The sequence below is a fragment of the Gopherus evgoodei genome, chromosome 24, assembly GCF_007399415.2.
Source record: "Gopherus evgoodei ecotype Sinaloan lineage chromosome 24, rGopEvg1_v1.p, whole genome shotgun sequence".
Classification (NCBI taxonomy): Eukaryota; Metazoa; Chordata; order Testudines; family Testudinidae; genus Gopherus; species Gopherus evgoodei.
Window position 1 is genome coordinate 4,885,192 of NC_044345.1, and position 17,908 is coordinate 4,903,099.

The 17,908-nt window shown below is 51.7% G+C and overlaps 1 protein-coding gene across 1 annotated transcript in view; it reads left to right on the top strand.

Moving 5' to 3' along the window:
- The window catches only part of LMNA (lamin A/C), a 51,452-nt gene that overhangs the window by 22,490 nt on the left and 11,054 nt on the right, over nt 1-17,908 (top strand). The window contains exon 2 of the mRNA XM_030542322.1: nt 17,000-17,156. Within this exon, the coding sequence (XP_030398182.1) occupies nt 17,000-17,156 (157 nt within the window). The remainder of the gene's footprint in view (nt 1-16,999; nt 17,157-17,908) is intronic.

Consider the following 17,908-nt stretch of genomic DNA (forward strand, 5'->3'; position numbering starts at 1 on the left):
CGCACTGGCTTGTTCTTTCATCTGTACGTCCTGGTAACACACAACTATTTGCATGCACCCGGCTCCAGAAACTCCCCACATCCTGCCTAAGCCAAATACAGCTGCTAAGGAGATGCCCTGGGCAAAGAGCTGCCTGATAGACCGTAGCAAAGGGAAGAGGAAAGTTTGTTACTCCAGGAATCAGTTGATACCTGGAAATCAGGCCACCTGATCCTCTGTCCCCCGGCGCCTTGTGAAGTCATTCCCACCAGATCAGCAAGGTCGTGTCCTGAACCCACTTTGCAGTGGTGTGAATGACTGGAACGGGCCCCTCGACCGTGCTAGGAGATCGGTTGATGCTCACCAGCTGAAATTCTGGCCCAGCCTTCAGCTGCTCTGTGGGAAGCAGAGTTCCTGTCTCTTTTCCCTGAAACTGTCCCAGCATAACAGGCTGATTGCTCATGGTTAAAGCTATGCTAAACATTACCATTTGAGTCAATCGTGGCCCACTCCTGGCGAAACCCAGCCAAGATCCCCTCCCCTTCAATATTGCCCTCCGCCTGCAGCCGTTCCTAACCAGAGCCTAAGCCCACCCCGTTGCTAGGGCCGCATCAGCCCAAACAGGAGCAAACCCTGGTGACTCGGGGTTTCCATTTCTGGCCTTATGGAAACCCGCTGAGCGGCTGGGATGACTCATCAGTATGGGCGTGGCCGGTCTGGACGGGCGACGGATATGGGATCGCTTCCAGCCACTGGTCTGTGTGGGGTTTGTTAAATGCAATATTTGTTCTAAAATCCTGTTTCTTGTTCTTAAGCAACTGAAAAAAACACATGCATCCGATGAAGTAGGTATTCACCCACGAAAGCTCGTGCTCTAAAACGTCTGTTAGTCTATAAGGTGCCACAGGATTCTTTGCTGCTTTTACGGGATCCAGACTAACACGGCCACCCCTCTGGTACTTGAAAAAACATAGCTGCTCCGTGCTCACAGATTTTGATCTGTTGCAGGAGTGACTGACTCCAGTAATCAGTAGCTAGGTAAGATCTGTTGGGGAGGCAGGCGTGTTGAGGTGCGTGTAGATGTCTTGTGGTGGGAGGAAGGATGGCACAGTGGTTAGGGAATTAGTCTAGGACTTGGGAGACCCAGGTGCAATTCTCTACTGTGCCACAGACTTCCTCTGTGACCTTGGGCAAGTCACTTAGTCTCTCTGTGCCTCAGTTTTCCATCTGTAAAATAGGGGTAACAGCACAACTCTGCCTCACAGGGGTGTGCGAGGATAAATAAGTTGTTTTGTTTTTTTTAAATGATGAGGTGCTCAGAAGCTGCGATGGCCTTATAAGTACCTACGGTGGTTGTTTTTCACATAAATATCAGGATCATAAAAAAGCACACCAAAAATCGATGTATATTGCAGTGTCTGAAATCAGAGCTCTAGTGTGCCAGGACCAGTACAGACACACAGCAAGAGACGAGACCTGTAAGGTTCATTCCATGCTGGGCTTGATTGCTGATGAATTTCTCCAGTGAGCAGAACCAGCTGAAAAATGGAGGAGGATAGGGTTAAAAAAGAGAGAAATCTTGCACAGAAAGTTTTGAAAAGTGGGAAGCTGTTTTCATTTGGCGGCTTTAGAAAATGGACGCTCATCCAGCTACTCAAAACTTACTTCTTTTTTTAACCAAAGATTCCCCCCTCAACCATTTTTTTTCCCTTCTCCTCCCCGCTCCACCCCTAATTTTGCCACTGAAAAGGGGAGAGGCAGGAATGTGTGAAGGAAAACATTGGCAGGGAGGGGGGAACACGCAGTTTAATGGATTTGTTTCCTAGTTTCATTTTAAATCTTCCTTTTCTAAGAAACAAAAGCTTTGCTTACGATGTCAGGAAGTGAGGAACACCTCTAATTTTGGGCAAGGAAGCCGCTGTTTTAATGGGAAAATGGCTTGTTCAAAACTTTTCCACCAGCTCTGCCAACGAGCTATTTCCATCCTGTCGAGAGCCCGGCAGCCCTGAGCGAATCCCCATCTCGCCTTAATGAAATGCATGTGTTTATAAAGGCCGCTTGGGCGTGGCCAGTAGGTGCCTGGCAGGGAGGCTGCTTTCAGCTCTGGGTTGGCACCTTGGAAGGCCCCCAGGTCTGCTTCTGGGAGGTGTGGTCTCCTAGCATCCTCTGATACAGGGTGGATCAGAATCAGTGCTGGGTTTGATGCCCCGACAGGATGCTCGTGCTGTACAGATGTTTCGCTAACGCAACCCTCCTTGGATACTGGCGTCTGTTTACCCAGGCGATTGGCAGTGTCTCTTCAGAGTATGGATGAGTCAGAAGCCCTGAGAAGCGGTTTCTCCCCATTCTCCATTGCCACATTGTAATGCTTCCCATTCCACCCTTTCCTGCTTATTGCATTGTTTTCCAAGCACAACAACATTTACACAGGGACCCTGCGCCCTTGGGAGCCCTTCAAACTTCCCAACCTGCTTCCAGTGAGTTTGACTTGAAATCAAAGAGTACCTGGGGCAACACCTGCTCGGCAATGAGGCTAGAACTGGGGGCTGGGAGGAGGCAGGTTTCCTGGGTTCTGTTCCCAGCTCTGGAAGGGAAACATGCTCCAAAAGTGAGATCAGGTAGGGATTGGGAATCAGGACCCCTGGGTTTTATTAACAGATCTGTGCGAATTATAGTTGCTCTTCTGTGCGTCAGTTACCTCATCTGTGCATGGAAACTCGGCGGCTGGCTGGCTTGGCACAAGTATCCGTCAGTTCTTCCGCTCCAGGTTAGTTCTGCTTGAGCAGGCATTTTGCATGGCGTGGCGTGGGATGGATTTTAACTTAGAAACCAGCAGGGGAGGCAACGCCCATATTGCTACTGATTAATCCTGGCATGCTGGTTCAGTGCCAACTTTGCAAACTTTAAAAAAAAACAAAAAAATACCCACCCCAAATCGCCCCACTCCAGGACCCAGAATAGAAGCTGGTGTCTCCTAGCAAGGAGCCTCGTGACTAGGAAGTGAAGGCTGTTGCTGATTTATTTATAATAGGCGTATTGGGGAGGTGTTGCTTCCTTAAACGAGCCTAGTGGGAAGCCCGTGGTGGGCACGGCTTGCAGAAGTAAATGAGTAGGCAGGTCACTGCCAGTCACTCTGAAGAGCTCAGTGACATCCCAAAGCTTTCTCCTCTGCTGCAGCCACCACCCTGCTGTTTCTGCTCTTCACCTGAGGGCCTTCCGCATTCCCTCCGGCACCTCTGGAAGCCAGGCCCTGCTGCAAACATTCCTCAGGTTATTTACAGCCTTTCTTTGCCCTCCAGTCTGGCTGGGCTGGCTTGGTCGCAGGTCCAATCTGTCTGAGCAACATCGTTCCAAGGCAAAGTTTGCATGAATCAGAGCAGTGCTGGGCTGGAAGGGACCTCGAGACATCATCAGGGCCAGCCCCCCGTGCTGAGGCAGGACTACGTAACCCTAGACCAGCCCTGACAGGTTTGTCCAGCCTGTCCATAAAAATCTCCAGTCACCGGGATTCCCAACCTCCCTTGGACGCCTGTTCCAGTGCTGAACCCCCTGAGAGAGAGTCTTTCGAAGGCTTTGTCTACGCCAGCGCTTTTGTCAATAAAACGTTTGTTGGTCAGGGGTTTGACAAACACACACACACCCCTGATGGACATAAATTTCACCGACAAAAGCACCAGTGTGAACAGCACTATGTCAGCGGAAGACAACATGGCTACTTCCCCTGCTTGAGGGTGGTTTAATTATGCCAATGGGAAAGCTGTGTCACTGTAAGGTCCATACGTAGACACAGCCTGAGCCAAACTAAATCTCCCTTGCTGCAGGTTAAGGCCGTTGCTTCTTGCCCTACCTTCCGGGAGCATGGGGGACAATTGATCACAGTCCTCTTAGACCAGCCCTTAACATGCTGGCAGACTCTTTGTAGATCTCCCTTCAGTCATCTTTTCTCAAGACTAAACATGCCCCTTTTTTTAACCTTTCCTCACAGGTGAGGATTTCTAAACCTTTGATCATTTTTGTTGCTCTCCTCTGGATTCTCTCCAGTTTGTCCACATCCTTCCTAAAGGGCGCTGGGCAGAACTGGACACACTAGTCTAGCTGAGGCCTCGCCAGCGCCGAGTAGAGCAGGACAGTTACTTCCCATCTCTTATATGCGACGCCCCTGTTAATACACCCCAGCAGGGCCGGCTCCAGGGTTTTTGCCACCCCAAGCAGCAAAAAGAAAAAACAAACAATCCTGTGATCGCGATCTACAGCTCTACCGCTGCTGCTTCAGTCTTCGGCGGCAATTCGGCGGCTGGTCCTTCGCTCCGAGTGACCTGCTGCCGAAGACCCGGACGTGCCGCCCACCACCGTTGGCCGCCCTAAGCAGCTGCTTGCTGGGCTGGTGCCTGGAGCCGGCCCTGTACCCCAGAACGATATTCACATGTTTTGCAACTGCATCACATTGTTGACTCATATTCAGTGTGTGATCCACTCTGACTCACAGCTCCTCTTCAGCAGGACAGCTGCCTGCTCAGCCGGTTATCTCCCCTTTTGTAGTATCACTGCTAATCTGTAAGTGACCAGGCATTTGACTGGCTTGTGGAGATGTACACCGGCCCCTCTTTGGAACGCAGGATTTGGGATCCATGCGTGTTAACGTGGGAACTGCGTTAAAATGAATTGCAATTAAAGTAATTAAATTTGGGATCCATGGCCGCGCCCGCGTTGTATGCGAATTCGCGCTATATAGACACGTGTTCTAGCGAGGGTCCGGTGTACCTCCCTTCTTGCTCTCAAGGGGCATCTCTGAAGGTCAGGATTACGGCATGGTGGCTGGCCAGTGTGGATGGGATGCTCACCCAGCGCTGTACCTGCTCTGTGGATAAACAGAACTTCTGTTCTCTACTAAATATTTAATCTGGCATCTTGATTCATGAGAAATGCAGGAGCTGCAGAGTTGGGCAAGTCACTTCCCTTCTCTCGGTACCGCGGTTTCTCATCTGTAAGAGGGGAGTAACAATGTCTCCTTTGTCTGAATTGTCTTTTTAGACTGCAGGCTGGTTGAGGCAGGGACTCTCTCCTTATGTCTGTGCAGCACCTGGCACAATGGGGCGCTGATCTCAGTGGTGGCTGCCGTCATAAGGAACGATAAAGATGACCTCCTCCACTCGACCAAGTATTTAGGGAAGATCTCACTGATGCAATGCAGAGACTTGCTGGCCTAAAGTGCTTCCTCCAAAGGGCTGTTCTCCTGTATGTCCCATTGGAGCCCGGGGGGCTGTCTGGTCTCTCTCCTATCATCAGATTAGAAGATTTTTCTCCTGTTTCTTAAGAGACTGCGGTTATTGGCAGCAGCGTCTGCCTGGAAGTTTTTTGGGTTTTTTCCCCCCTGTACTAAAGTCATGGAAACTTGGAGCTGATCTAACTGTACAGTTTGGATTTTCTCCCAGCTCAGCCAGGTTATGTTTTTTCTGTGTTTAAAAGCTAAAAATAAACACCCCGTACTGAGGCCCTTTCCCCCCCCCCCATGTTTTCTCTTGTGACTTTTTCTTGCTGACGATTGGATGCATCAGTTGCATTTTTGTTGCTGATCCTGCTAAATGCCTTTTTATAAAATCTAAATTTAGATGCAACAGGGGCTGGATCCTCTGAGACTCTGAGCAAGTTCTGGAGTGCTGTGCACCAGCCACCTCCAGGGGAGGGCACTCAGCCCTTTGCAGAATTGCTCCCTGCTCTGTAATGAAACTTGAACTAGGATCATAAGTGGAGAGGAAGGATTGTCCAGTGGTCGCTTTGTTTTGCTGTACCTCAGTTTCCCCACCATGAGCCAGGCCCCCAAAATCCTAAGATTTAAAAAAAATATTTGCCTTCTGGTTTTTGAATGTTAGGCAGTGTGCCCCGCCCTTTTTCCAGTTTTCTCCATGGCCCTAAGGGCTAAACATTTACCTGGTTAAAAAGGAAAGCTGAGATTTTCCCCTGACTCCAGGAGCTGCGCTTTAAGAAAAATATCACAAGATCTGGCAACACTGGAAAACCTTTCCCAGGCTGATACTGGAACAGTGCCGTGACGTCCTAATCTGAAAGACAGCCAGTCTGAGTAGCACAGGGCCTCCCTTGCGCCATTCTGGGGTTTTGGTTCAGCACCAGCCTGAATCTAGTGTGGAAATGTGTGGATCCAGAGTTTAGCTTGTGTCTGCGAGGCTTCAAAGCATTATGATTGCGTAGTCTAGTCTGACCTCCTGCGTAGCACCGGCCAAAGAACCTCCCCCTGTGATCCCTGCATCAGGCCCAAAAACGGACAGTCGAACTAGGGCATATGTTGAAGGGCCTGGATTTTCAGTAGCTTCTGTGTCATTTAGGAGCACACATTCCATTGAAAGCCAGTGGGATTGTGCTCCCTAATGATTTAAGTGCTTTGAACCCCTACCCCACCCCGGAAGATGCCCAGAGGCAGTTTCAGAAATTCCAGGCGGTGGAGAATCCACTGGATCCCTCGAGACCCTCTTCCGATGGTTAATTCCCCTCGCATTTAGCATTCAACTGTCTTCACTCAGTTGACTTGACAAAGGGAAATTAACACTGTGGCTGCTGGTTTAGTCCTAAAGGTGCCGGAGATCTTGTAGGGAGAAGTGGAAAAATCTCTTGAACATCCCGGTTCACAAGAGCAGGTAGGAGACTTTTTTCTTTTCCCATGGAGGTGGGAAGAGCCCAGCTCCCGTCAAACTGGGTTACTATTTTTAGCTTGGCACAGACAGGCTAGAGGACAAAGGGGCTGTAAATGAAAGCGAAAGGCCAACACATGCAGGGATAGATGATGCAAGATTTGTCATTGTTCTATAGTAACATAGAGCTTCCGGGACAATCTACCAGGCAGAGTTGCTAGAGGAAACGCTGGGATTCCCTGGAGAAATGAAATGGCTCCAGGGCCACATTCTGGCTTCCGATGCACATGTTGAAATTAGAGGGAGCCGAGCGGACGCATTCAAGGTCAGAAGTTTGGACCAATGTGTCGATTGGCCAGTAGGCAGCTTCCTTTAGAAAGCTCTAATGTGGCTGGACTTTGAATTGACCGCTTGCCTGAAATGGGCCAGCCCCGTGGGTATGGGGAAATGTCAAGAGCAAGCCTGGTACATCCCCAGGGCAGACGAGGTGGGGGTGGGGGGAGCTGGTACAAATTCCCAGGGCCCAGCGTTCCAGAAGGGGGCCCGGGACCCAGCTTCCGTGGCTTCGTCGGCCCTGTTTAGCCAGTTCGCCCTTGCTGGGGGGCCTGAACATTTTTTTTCACCGGGGCCCGAACCCGCTCTTGGCGGCCCTGTACATCCCACAGGCATCGTTGGTACCTTAGGTCAGTCTCTGTAGGTGCTCATACAGCCCCTGTCACTCAGGTATCTTAACAACCATTTTTTAATATGAGCCCCCAGTTAGCATCAGATCATGCTCAAACCATGGGCTGATCTGGTAACTTTATCCAGCCAATTAAAGAGCCCCACTGCTCTCTGAGTGGCTGGGGGAAGCCAGACTGTGGGGCAGTGAAAAAGCTCTCTCTCCGGTCCCGGCAACTGACTAACCAGCTCACACTTAGCATTCGCAGCAGTCCCCTTGCGTTTGCAGGAATTCCCCTCAACAGCTTACGCCCTTGTCTGTTTCAAATGGCCCAGATGGCCACTATCCCATCGTGGCACTTCTCCATGCTAGGCAGCTGTAATGGAGCCTAGACCCATGTCACCCACTGCAGCGTCTGGCAAAGGGACTTGCCGAAGGCTAAAAGCTAATCCAAACTCGCTTCTCTAGGCTAATTCCAAATGTTCCAAGCAAGTGAAGCAACCCGTCTTTGCCTGTGTTTGCTGAGCTAAACTGGAGAAGGAAGACTCCCTGTGCTAGTTGTGAAATCATTTGCCTGGAAATGGCAGCGCTGTCCAGAGTTGGATTGGCCTCGTTTGATCACACGCTGGCCAAACTGGAGTCGGACAGCTCTTCGATGGTTGCCCGACACAGGAAGACCTCTAGCACCTGTTTCTAACACCTGCTCCTAATCAACCAAATGCAAGTGAGGGACTCCTGCACCTGCCAAAAGTAGGCGCCTTCTGATGCTAGGGGCTCATGGGATCTGCTCAGCTGGTGACGGGAGGCTGCAGCCCACACTGATGGCAGGAGAGCGATGCAAGCTGCTTCCAGAGGATTCCCCCTCCAGCCTGTAGGACCTGATCAGCTCAGCTCTCTGGGCCCAATTCTCCATTGCTGGCTCCTGGTTCTCCACTGCCCTGCACCATGTGCTGGCACCTACACCAGAAAAAAAAAAAATCAGAATGGGTAGCGGCACTGGTGTTAATAAGGACGCAAGATTCAGAGTGCTGGAGAATCAGGCCCTTTGTGGCAGCCGGTCAGTGCCATAAGCCTCGTCAGTCTCACGTTAAATCAGCAGTGACTAGATGTTCTTGCGCTACGAGATGTTCGTGCAGGCAGATCGAAGCAGGAGCACACGAACATGCAGATCCACCGAAGCCAGGACGTCTGTCCAGTCCCACCAGCCAGCCAACACAGCCCCAACCATCTTAAAATGTGATTATTTTTTCCATGCATCCTTCACCAGATGTTTTGTTTGAAAGCGTACCCTCCAGCCAGTTCTCTGTGCTTAAGCACAAGCAGCGATGACTCTCAGGCCCCGGGTATTTCGTCTTTTCTCCCCTCACCCCCACTCCTGGAGCACTGAGTCAGTGCTTTGAGCATTTGAATTGAAAAGGCACTTTCACCGCCAAGTCTTATCCCCACATGTGGATTAAAAAAGACCCGAAACTGATACAGCCTTACCAGCCTCAAGGCTTCAAAAATCCTGAGATTGGCTTAGAAATCAGGAGATGCTTAAAATAATTGGGGTTTTTTCTGCTTTTGGTTTTGAAGCTTTTTAAGGAGCCACTTTTTCAAGCTTTTTTCTGCCCAGAAACGTGTGAGCTTGAATTCTCACGTAGCTCAAAAACCACCCATAGCGCAAGGCTTGTGATAGAGTCAATGCTGCTGTGTGTTTCAGCTCAACCAGAAGCTGCTCCAGAGCACGTAACTCATGCATCTGAATAACAGGCAGAAGATAATATAATACCTAGCGCTTTTCAACAGTAGAGCTTAAAGTGCTTCAGTCTTTAATGTATTTATCGTCACTGCAGCCTTGTGAGGCAGGGCAATGTGGTCACCTGCCTTTTACGGTTGGGGAAACCGAGGCACAGAGAGGCTAAATGACTTGGCTGAGGTCACATGGCAAGTCTGTGGCAGAGCAAGGAATTGAACGCAGGACTCCCAGACCTCAGGCTAGTGCTGTAACCACGGGACCATCCTTTTTCAGGAATAACGTGGGTGTGTGTATTTTTCTCTCTGCAACACTTTACAGCGGTAGTTCTGGTGGAACATACAAGAAACAGGCAGGGTTGTGCCAGGTCCCTTGAGATGAATCGCAGTCTTGTTAGGATCAGCCAGGTTTTAGATGGTGTGGGAGGAAAATGACTCGCACTCTGACTTTTTGATTTCTGTTTAGTAAAAGATCCCAGCAGTATACAGTACGCGCACTTTCCCTGTTCCTAGCAAAGGAGTCCAGCGTCTCTCATTCTGCTGTTCAGGCGAAGTTTAGCACTCTAATCTTGGCATTTCTGCGTCTTTATTCCCATGTTGCCGTTATTGCTGCATTGAGAAGGCACAGGCCAAAGGAGAAATTGGAGCTGTTGAAAAGGCAGAGAATTGCTAAGTGCTTAATAGCTATTTGCTTCTCAGTAGAAAAACACAAAACAGCCATAAAAATTGTTTGGTTTTTGCATGTGTGTATTTTAAACTAAATTCCAGGAGGGAAAGGTGATCCAGTGGTTAGGGTGCTTACCTTGGACTTGGGCAGACTGGGTTTAATTCCCTGCTCTGCCCCAGACTCCCTTGGGTTAATCCCTTAGCCTTACCGTGCCTCAGTTTCCTATCTGTATAATGCGGTAATAGCCCGGCCTCGCCAGGTGGGGGATTGCGAGGGTGAATACACCAAAGATTATGAGGCACTCAGACAACTGGGGGCCACATACAACATGGTGACGCCTGTTTCTACTGCACGGATGCTTCTGGCTGGAACCTTTGTTTCTTCCAAATGGTTAATTGTGGGAAAGGGCGTTGCCCAGACAGACCAGCCTGCCGGCATCCCTGTGATTTCTTTGTGGGAGCACCAGCCATGGACCAGGACCCCATGGTGCTAGGGGCTGTACAGACACAGACCAAAGGCAGTCTAGTTGTCACACCACTCTCATTTTTCACATTGGCCGGTGTGGTTGTTGATCGCCCTGTGCCTCGCGTAGCCATCGATGCCAGCACAGAATGGGTGTGCATTGCTGCGCGGTCTGATTGGTAACCCTGGAGTAAAGCCCACGCAAGGGGCAGGCCAGGGACTCTGGCTCTGCAGCTCTGTCCTGGGCAGTTCTCAGTTATGCTGTTTGACCCCAGCTGTAAGAATAACCTTTGTGCACTGGAAAGATACCTCCCACTTCCTCCAGCCAGTGGGCAGCCTCAGAGAGTCGCTCCTTGGCATTTGGGGCCAGGTTTTTGTTTGCACCTTGAGTTTTGGGTCTGGGGGTTTGATTCAGGCCTGTCTCAGGGCACTAGGGCTGTGCTGGCGGCTTTCTCTAAAGCTTTCCTAGCCCCTGGCTATGCTCTGCGTGCAGTGACCCCTGTGTTCCTGGAGCCTCGGCTGGCAGGAATCCTTTTTCCCTAGCAGCAACCCTCTGGGAGGCAGTGCTGGACTAGTGATTAGAGGGAAAGGGGAACTGTGGGTAGGGAGATCTGACTATATTAAAATCCGAGGCTGGCTCTGCCACTCACTCACTCTGTGGCCTCGGGCAAGTCATTTCCCAGTCTGTAAATGCTGCTGGCAGTGTCCCAACTTCCCTTGGGAGAGAAAGGAGGGATTTTCCAAGTCAGTCGGCCATGGGGTCCTAAAATCCCAGTCAGTGTGCACTGACCTTTGGCTAGCACATCGAGAGCTCCATTCAGCTGCTCTCCGGTCGGGATGGAGGATTGCACCCAGGACCCTCTGTACTAAAACTATAAACCTCTGTGGCTCCAACCCAATAAAGTCCATTAGGTTAGACTCTGCGGCTGACTCCAAAACCCCTTTTATCCAGGGGGAGACAAGGATCCGGCGTTACCAGGTGATGGAAGGTTCCCGACAGGCACAGTGTGGTTGCTGCTACTGTTGTGTCACTTGGGGAGGCCGTATTACTCGGGTGGTTATTTAAGGTGCCCCATGACTTGCAAGGAGAGGCTGAGGGAACTGGGATTGTTTAGTCTGCAGAAGAGAAGAATGAGGGGGGATTTGATAGCTGCTTTCAACTGCCTGAAAGGGGGGTCCAAAGAGGATGGATCTAGACTGTTCTCAGTGGTGGCAGATGACTGAACAAGGAATAATGGTCTCAAGTTGCAGTGGGGGAGGTCTAGGTTGGATATCAGGAAACACTATTTCACTAGGAGGGTGGTGAAGCACTGGAATGGGTTCCCTAGGGAGGTGGTGGAATCTCCTTCCTTAGAGATTTTTAAGGCCCGGCTTGACAAAGCCCTGGCTGGGATGATTTCATTGGAGTTGGTCCTGCTTTGAGCAGGGGGTTGGACTAGATACCTCCTGAGGTCCCTGCCAACCCTGATGTTCTAGGATTCTATGAAAAGTGAGCTGAGCTCTGGCCCAGCTCTTCAGAGTTGCAGGTCTCTTGGCTTGGCTGGATCAGGCCGGGGAGGAAAGAGTTAAGGGAAGGAATAACCAGAGTGAGAATTTAAGTGCTGGCCAATAATCAAAGGCCATGGGGTTTAAGCCCCAGATCCCTGTGTCTCCCATGTTGGCTGTAAGGAAGAGGCTGCTGCCAGATGGGGATAATTCAGCATTAACGGGTGTTTGTAATAAGCCAGAGAAGCTCCAGAAATGCTCTCAGTTGGCGTTTTCCTTCTCTGAGTCACTGGCATGTACAGAGCGTAGGGTTCTGTGGCAGTGACTTGGGAGCCCCGGAGGCTGGGGAGGGCCAGCCAGGAACCGTCTCTGCGGTGGGTGGTGTGTTTTGGCTAGATTAGGGCAGGTCAGATCTGCCCATGAGCCTCTGGAGCTGGGTTCAGGCCTTCCTCGTGCTGGCAGTTGTTTGCAGGTTGGTTGTAGCCATATCGCTCCCAGAATATGAGCGAGACAGGGTGCATGAGGGAATATCTCCATGCCATCCTCTGCCGGCACTGTGTGCAGAGCAGGCCAGCTTGTGGCACTGGGCATCAGCCTTGGCCAGCACCGCCCTGCTATTTTTACCCATGAGCTAATGAGCCAGGCGTTTGCTCCCGCCCTCTGCCTTTTCTCCTGCCTGCGGAATGTGTGCTGGGATTCAGCTTGTCAGCCTCACAAAACTGGCCTCTGCACTTGAGTGTCTGTTGCTGCACCAGTGCAAAGTGGTTTGAGAGGGGGCAGAGTGGGCTAGAGCAGAGGCCTGGGACTCCCGGCTTCTATCCGTGACTTGGTAATGGGATTTGCTGGGTGACCTGGGGCAAGTCAGTTCACCTCCCTCCGTTTCCCCATCTGTAGGATGGCAGTAGAGATGGGTATGAAACCAAGTCCCTCTCGCACACAAATTTGTTTCTCTCTTTAAATGTCACCTGCCTGCAGGTGCTCAGATTTGGGGCTTCCACACACAGATGCCCATTTCATACTGCCAAATAGATCCCACTTGGACCCCCAGGTTATGAGATCTGAGCCCACGGTGGCTATTTAGAACACAACTGAAATTGATGTTACTAGCTGAATTAACAGTCTTGCCTAGACCCTTCCTCTTTCCAGCCCAGCTTTTACTTGGGTGTTGACATCCACAGCAGATGTTTCCAGTACAGTTTTAGGGACTAGGAATGATCAGCGCCCTGATCGTGCGGAAGGAACATCGAATCTTTCTTTTTATAGGTCCTACCAAAATAGCGTCAGATAGTGTTTGGTTGGTTTTGGTCCAGCAACCTCCCTGAAACCTGATTGATGATTAGCATGAACTGCATCAAATATTGAAAGTAACCTCGATGCTTTCTTCTTACAGGGTTATGTAGGCTGCTGACATCTGCCCAAAGCAAAGAGCAACAATTCAGAGTGTAATGGGAAAGCCGGGGTTCTTGGGTGGGATTTCAAGTATTGCAAAATGTCCAGAAGGCAGGAAATCTCAATAGCTGCAGCGCCCCAGATCCAGATAAAGAATTTGCACACCTAAAAAGTCCTTTCATACTTTACACTGAGTAATAATATTTAGCAGCATTTCCATGGTGCTTTAAGTCCTCCCATTGCTTTATAAACATTATAGCTCCTGTTATCAAAGGATTTTGAAGCATTTCACAAATGCCAAGTAAGCCTCACCCTGCTGATGCAAGGTGGGGAAACTGAGGCCCAGGCAGGGAAGGCTGCACAATTGGGAATAGAACCTCGGAGCCCTGACCCAGGACTTCTTGCGGTGATCATGGCTTTGTGGCAGAGCTGGGAATAGAACCCAGGAGTCCTGAGCCTCAATCTCCGGCCGAGATCATTCAAAAGGAATCTGGGTCAAATTCATTTGAGCTCTGTCCTTAGGCAGATGTGGCTCTGGGGAGATAGCAAGGATAGCAAGTTCGTCAGCCTGTATCAACAAGGGCAGCAGACAGCTGAGCTGCCAGCATTCGGCTTGTCTCTCTGTGCAGGGCTCACACAGAGCGTACAATGGGAGGGATCTGAAGCTGTCTGTGTAGCTCTGGTAGGTGGCCTTTATGACGCAGTCCAGCTGCCACCCACGGGAGGACGTGCGTGATGTTTATACTATTGTACCAGAGCTGTCCTCCCTTCAGCTCAGACTCGCTGCAAGAATGAATTCATTGGCCCTAACCCTGCACAGTTCTTGCTAGTAGGGTAACCAGGTGTCCAGTTTTTTACTAGAACACCCGGTCGGAAAGGGATCCTGGCGGCTTCGGTCAGCACCACTGACTGGGCCATTAAAAGTCCGGTGACGGTGCTGCTCGGCTAAGGCAGGCTAGTCCCTACCTGTCCTGGCACTGCGCTGCACCCCGGGGGGGGCCAGCAGGTCTGGCTCCTAGGCGGGGGGGCCATGGGACTCCATGTGCTGCCTCCACCCTGAGCACCAGCCAATGGGAGGTGGGGGGGGCGGTGCCTGTGGGTGAGAGCAGCACACAGAGCCTCCTGCGTGCCTCCTCCTAGGAGCCAGACCTGCTGCTGGATGCTTCTGGGACGCAGCACGGTCTGCGGTGCCAACCCGGGCAGGAAGCCTGCCTTAGCGCCCTCACTGCACTGCTGACCGGGAGCTGCCGGAGGTAAGCCCAAGCCTCTGCCCCTACCCTGAGCCCCCGCAATCCCTCATCCCCGGTCCCATCCCAGAGCCCTCACCTCCTGTATCCAAGCCCCCTGTCCCAACCCAGAGCTCCCTCTCACACCATTAACCCCTCATCCCTGGCACCAGCCCGGAGCCTGCACCCCTAGCCCAGAGCCCTCTCCTCCACCCGCACCCCAACCGCCTGCTCAACCCACAGCCTCATCCCTGGTCCCAGCCCAGAGCCAGCACTCCCCGTCCAGAGCCCTCACCCCCTCCCACATCCCAACCCCCTTTCTCAACCCGCAGCACTCTCCCTCACTCCAAATCCCTTGGCCCCACCCCCCAGCCTAGAGCCCCCTCCTGCACCCCAAATCCCCAGCCCCACCCCAGATCCTGCACCCCCAGCTGGAGTGCTTACCCTCTCCTGCACCCCAACTCCTTGCCCCAGCCTGGAGCCCCCTCCTGCACCCTGAACCCATTTCTGGCCCCACCCCAAAGCCCTCACCCCTCCTGCACCCCAACCCCCTGCCCCAGCCCAGTAAAAGTGAGTGAGAGTGGGGGAGAGTGAGCCACCAAGGGAGGGGGAATTAGTGAGCGGGGGGCGTGGCCTCAGGGTGGGGGCAGGGCTAGCGTGTTGGCAACCCTACTTGCTAGGGTCTCTGCAGTTTGGGTTCCAAGTGGGGATATTTCGGAGGTTCCGTTCCTCTTCTTCATGCCTGCTCAGGGTGCCGATTGACCTTGCCGCGCCTGGCTTGCATTGATCAAGATGAGAACACACCACTTGGATTTCCGTATTTTAGGTGGCTCTTCATCCCGAGGCATCTCCTACTCTAGAGTCTCAGCACTTCCCCTCCACCTGTGGTCTGTCGTGTTTGTTTAGCCTGTAAGCTCTCTGAGGCAGACACGTTCTCACTGGGCACGCAGCGCCTAGCACGGTGGAGCCGTGATCTCAGTTGGGGCCTCCAGACGCTACCGTAAATGCACACATTAATAAATAGCTACGCATGGATCAACATGAGGGAGGAGATGTTAACCTCATAAGACTTAGAGGGTTGAGCTGTCCGACCCTCCCATGCTGTCGTTCTGTATGGAGTCAAAGTCCATCTTAAGCAGGTTTTTATCAAAATTGCTACAGATCTAAGCAGACTTCCATACAGCCCGAGTTCCAGCTTTGTCTCCGTTGTATGCCAGGGATCACGCCTATCTTGGAGCTACGTGTGGTACCCAGCACCATCTAGTGGGTACATCATATATTGCAAGCCAACATGTCACATCTTCCAACCGGAGAGCAGGATCGCTGTGGTTTGCCCAGCACTTAAGTCTGGTTTTAAATGTCCTGTGGAAGACTCATCTGTCTTCTTGCGAGGAGGCATTTCCTGATGATCAGCCTGCAACTCCATTCTCCTTCATCTCCTTGCTCCTCAGAGCACCCTGAATAATTCCTTCCTCGGTGTATATATCTTTCAAATACCCCCAGACTCTTAGGTCCTGGCTGTAAATACTTCTACTGTAAATCTCTTGGTCTTTCCTCCTCAATCAATCCCTTATTAACTGTCCTCTTAGGCCTCAAGTTTCACAGGCAGCTAGCGATTTGAGGGGTTTTCATTGCACAACCTGAGTTGCCTTTTTAAAGGGTTTTCCCTTTCATACAGCCGAGCACTGTCCCGTGGGAAATCTGGTGCTTTCGCGGTGTTTCGGGTCTGGCGCCCAAAATCACGAGCCACCAGAACGTTTCGGCCCAATTTCCCACTCACCTTTTTCCATCCCTGGTGTGTAAAATGTTTCTGAAATATCCTGTGGATCCAAGACCTCTTTAGTAGGTAGCATGGAGGAGGGAGGTTGTTTACATTGGTGGGTCTTTGAGGCAGGGACCATCTTTTTGTTCCGTGTCTGTTCAGCGCCTAACACCATAAAATCCTGACTGGGAGGCCTAGATGCTGCTTGAGTACAGATAATAAATACTAATGATATTGTACTTGCTTTTCCAGTCTGAGCTGGAGGCTGGAAGGGGTGTGTGTGTGTGTGTGTGTTTTCCATCAGATATCTGTAAAAGGGATCATTGCTTTAATTCCCCAGGGAGCCACTTGCCAATTCATACGTCAGCCTGTGTTTAATTTTTAAACACCCACACGCCGCTCTGACTCACCAGCCAATAAACACCATCAGGGTAGGGCCGTAACATGGGATAGAGCACAAGCTGCTTTCACAGCTGATCACTCCGTGATGCGTGTAATGGGAAGCTGGGAGCCCTGGGAGATCAAAGAGCCTCAAGCCTTGTCTATAGAGAGGGTATTTGTAGCAGAGTAGCTATGTCTGGCGGTGCAGGGTGGATGTGCTGCATCCATGTGAAATGAGGCTGGCTCCCGTGTCATTTCCCCAGGTTTTGAAGTATCACTAACTACACTGGTGCAAAACCCATCCTGTCTGTGCAGATCCCAAGTCGGGGGCATGGTAGCTGAATGAATCAGAGCAGGAACTGGGCAATCTGGACCTGTTCTGTGGTTACATGGGTCTCCGAGCACCAAAGATGTCAGTCTGGCATCTTCCGCCATTGTGAAATTCACCAAGACCCTTGGGATCAGGTTCTGAGCTGTCCCCTGGGGCTGGAGGGGTGTTTGGACCTGGGAATTCTGCTCTGGGCCTCTCTCCAGCATTGGGCCCTCGTTTGCATGGGGCAGGGGGTTCCCTGAACACATCACCAGAGCAGTTTGTTGGCTGTGTTCCAGGAATGGCAAGAAGGAAGGGGACCTGCTGGCCGCTCAGGCTCGCCTCAAGGACCTGGAGGCCCTGCTCAACTCCAAAGAGGCTGCGCTCACCACCGCCCTGGGGGAGAAGAGGAACCTGGAGAATGAAATCCGGGAGCTGAGGACGCAAGTGTCCAAGGTGAGCAGCAGGTCCTGACTCCTGAGCCCTGCTGCCCCAGGGCCCCTGCAGCACCCTCTGCAGTGCCAGAGATCATGGCATTCCCTGTGCACGTCCTGCCAAGCCTGCTGAAATACCCCTTATGGTTCAGAGCGGCTGGGACCCCACAGCAGTTAATGGTCCCAGCTAGACCCCTTCCTCTAAGTATCCCTGGGAGAGACACAGTCCCAGGGTTTGACTGGTGTCTGGGGGAGTCGAGAAGTCTCCAGTTCTAGTCCCGCTCCTACCACTGACTTGGCAGCTCTGGGATCACTTTGCTGATGGGAGCGGCGAGGCTGGCGCCTTGGCTGGCTCCTGTTACAGCTGGGGACAGATCCAGCTGGCCCATGGACTATTGCTGGCCATGGTCCCTTCTGCTGCCCTGGGCAAAGTAGGAAATGCCTTGTCAATTCGCCCAAATTGGCCTGGAGACCCCCAATTTGGAGGGTCATTTCCTGGACTCCTGAGAAGCTGTCACAGCCTTGTGATAGGGAGAGCCACTGACCTGCAGGAGGTGGTGGGCTGAGGCGGATGGAGGGAGTGGATATGACAGGCATGATTTCGGTTTGGGGGGGAGGGGAGAATTGATGAGTTTAGCTCTGATGTAGTTTATTCAGATGAGGCAGTGAATAAGTATAATATGCAAATCGAGTAATCACAATTTGCATAAAGTCTCCAGATTTGCAGGCCTGCAGTCCCCAGGCTCAGCAGCCACCTGGCTAGGGACCTCACCT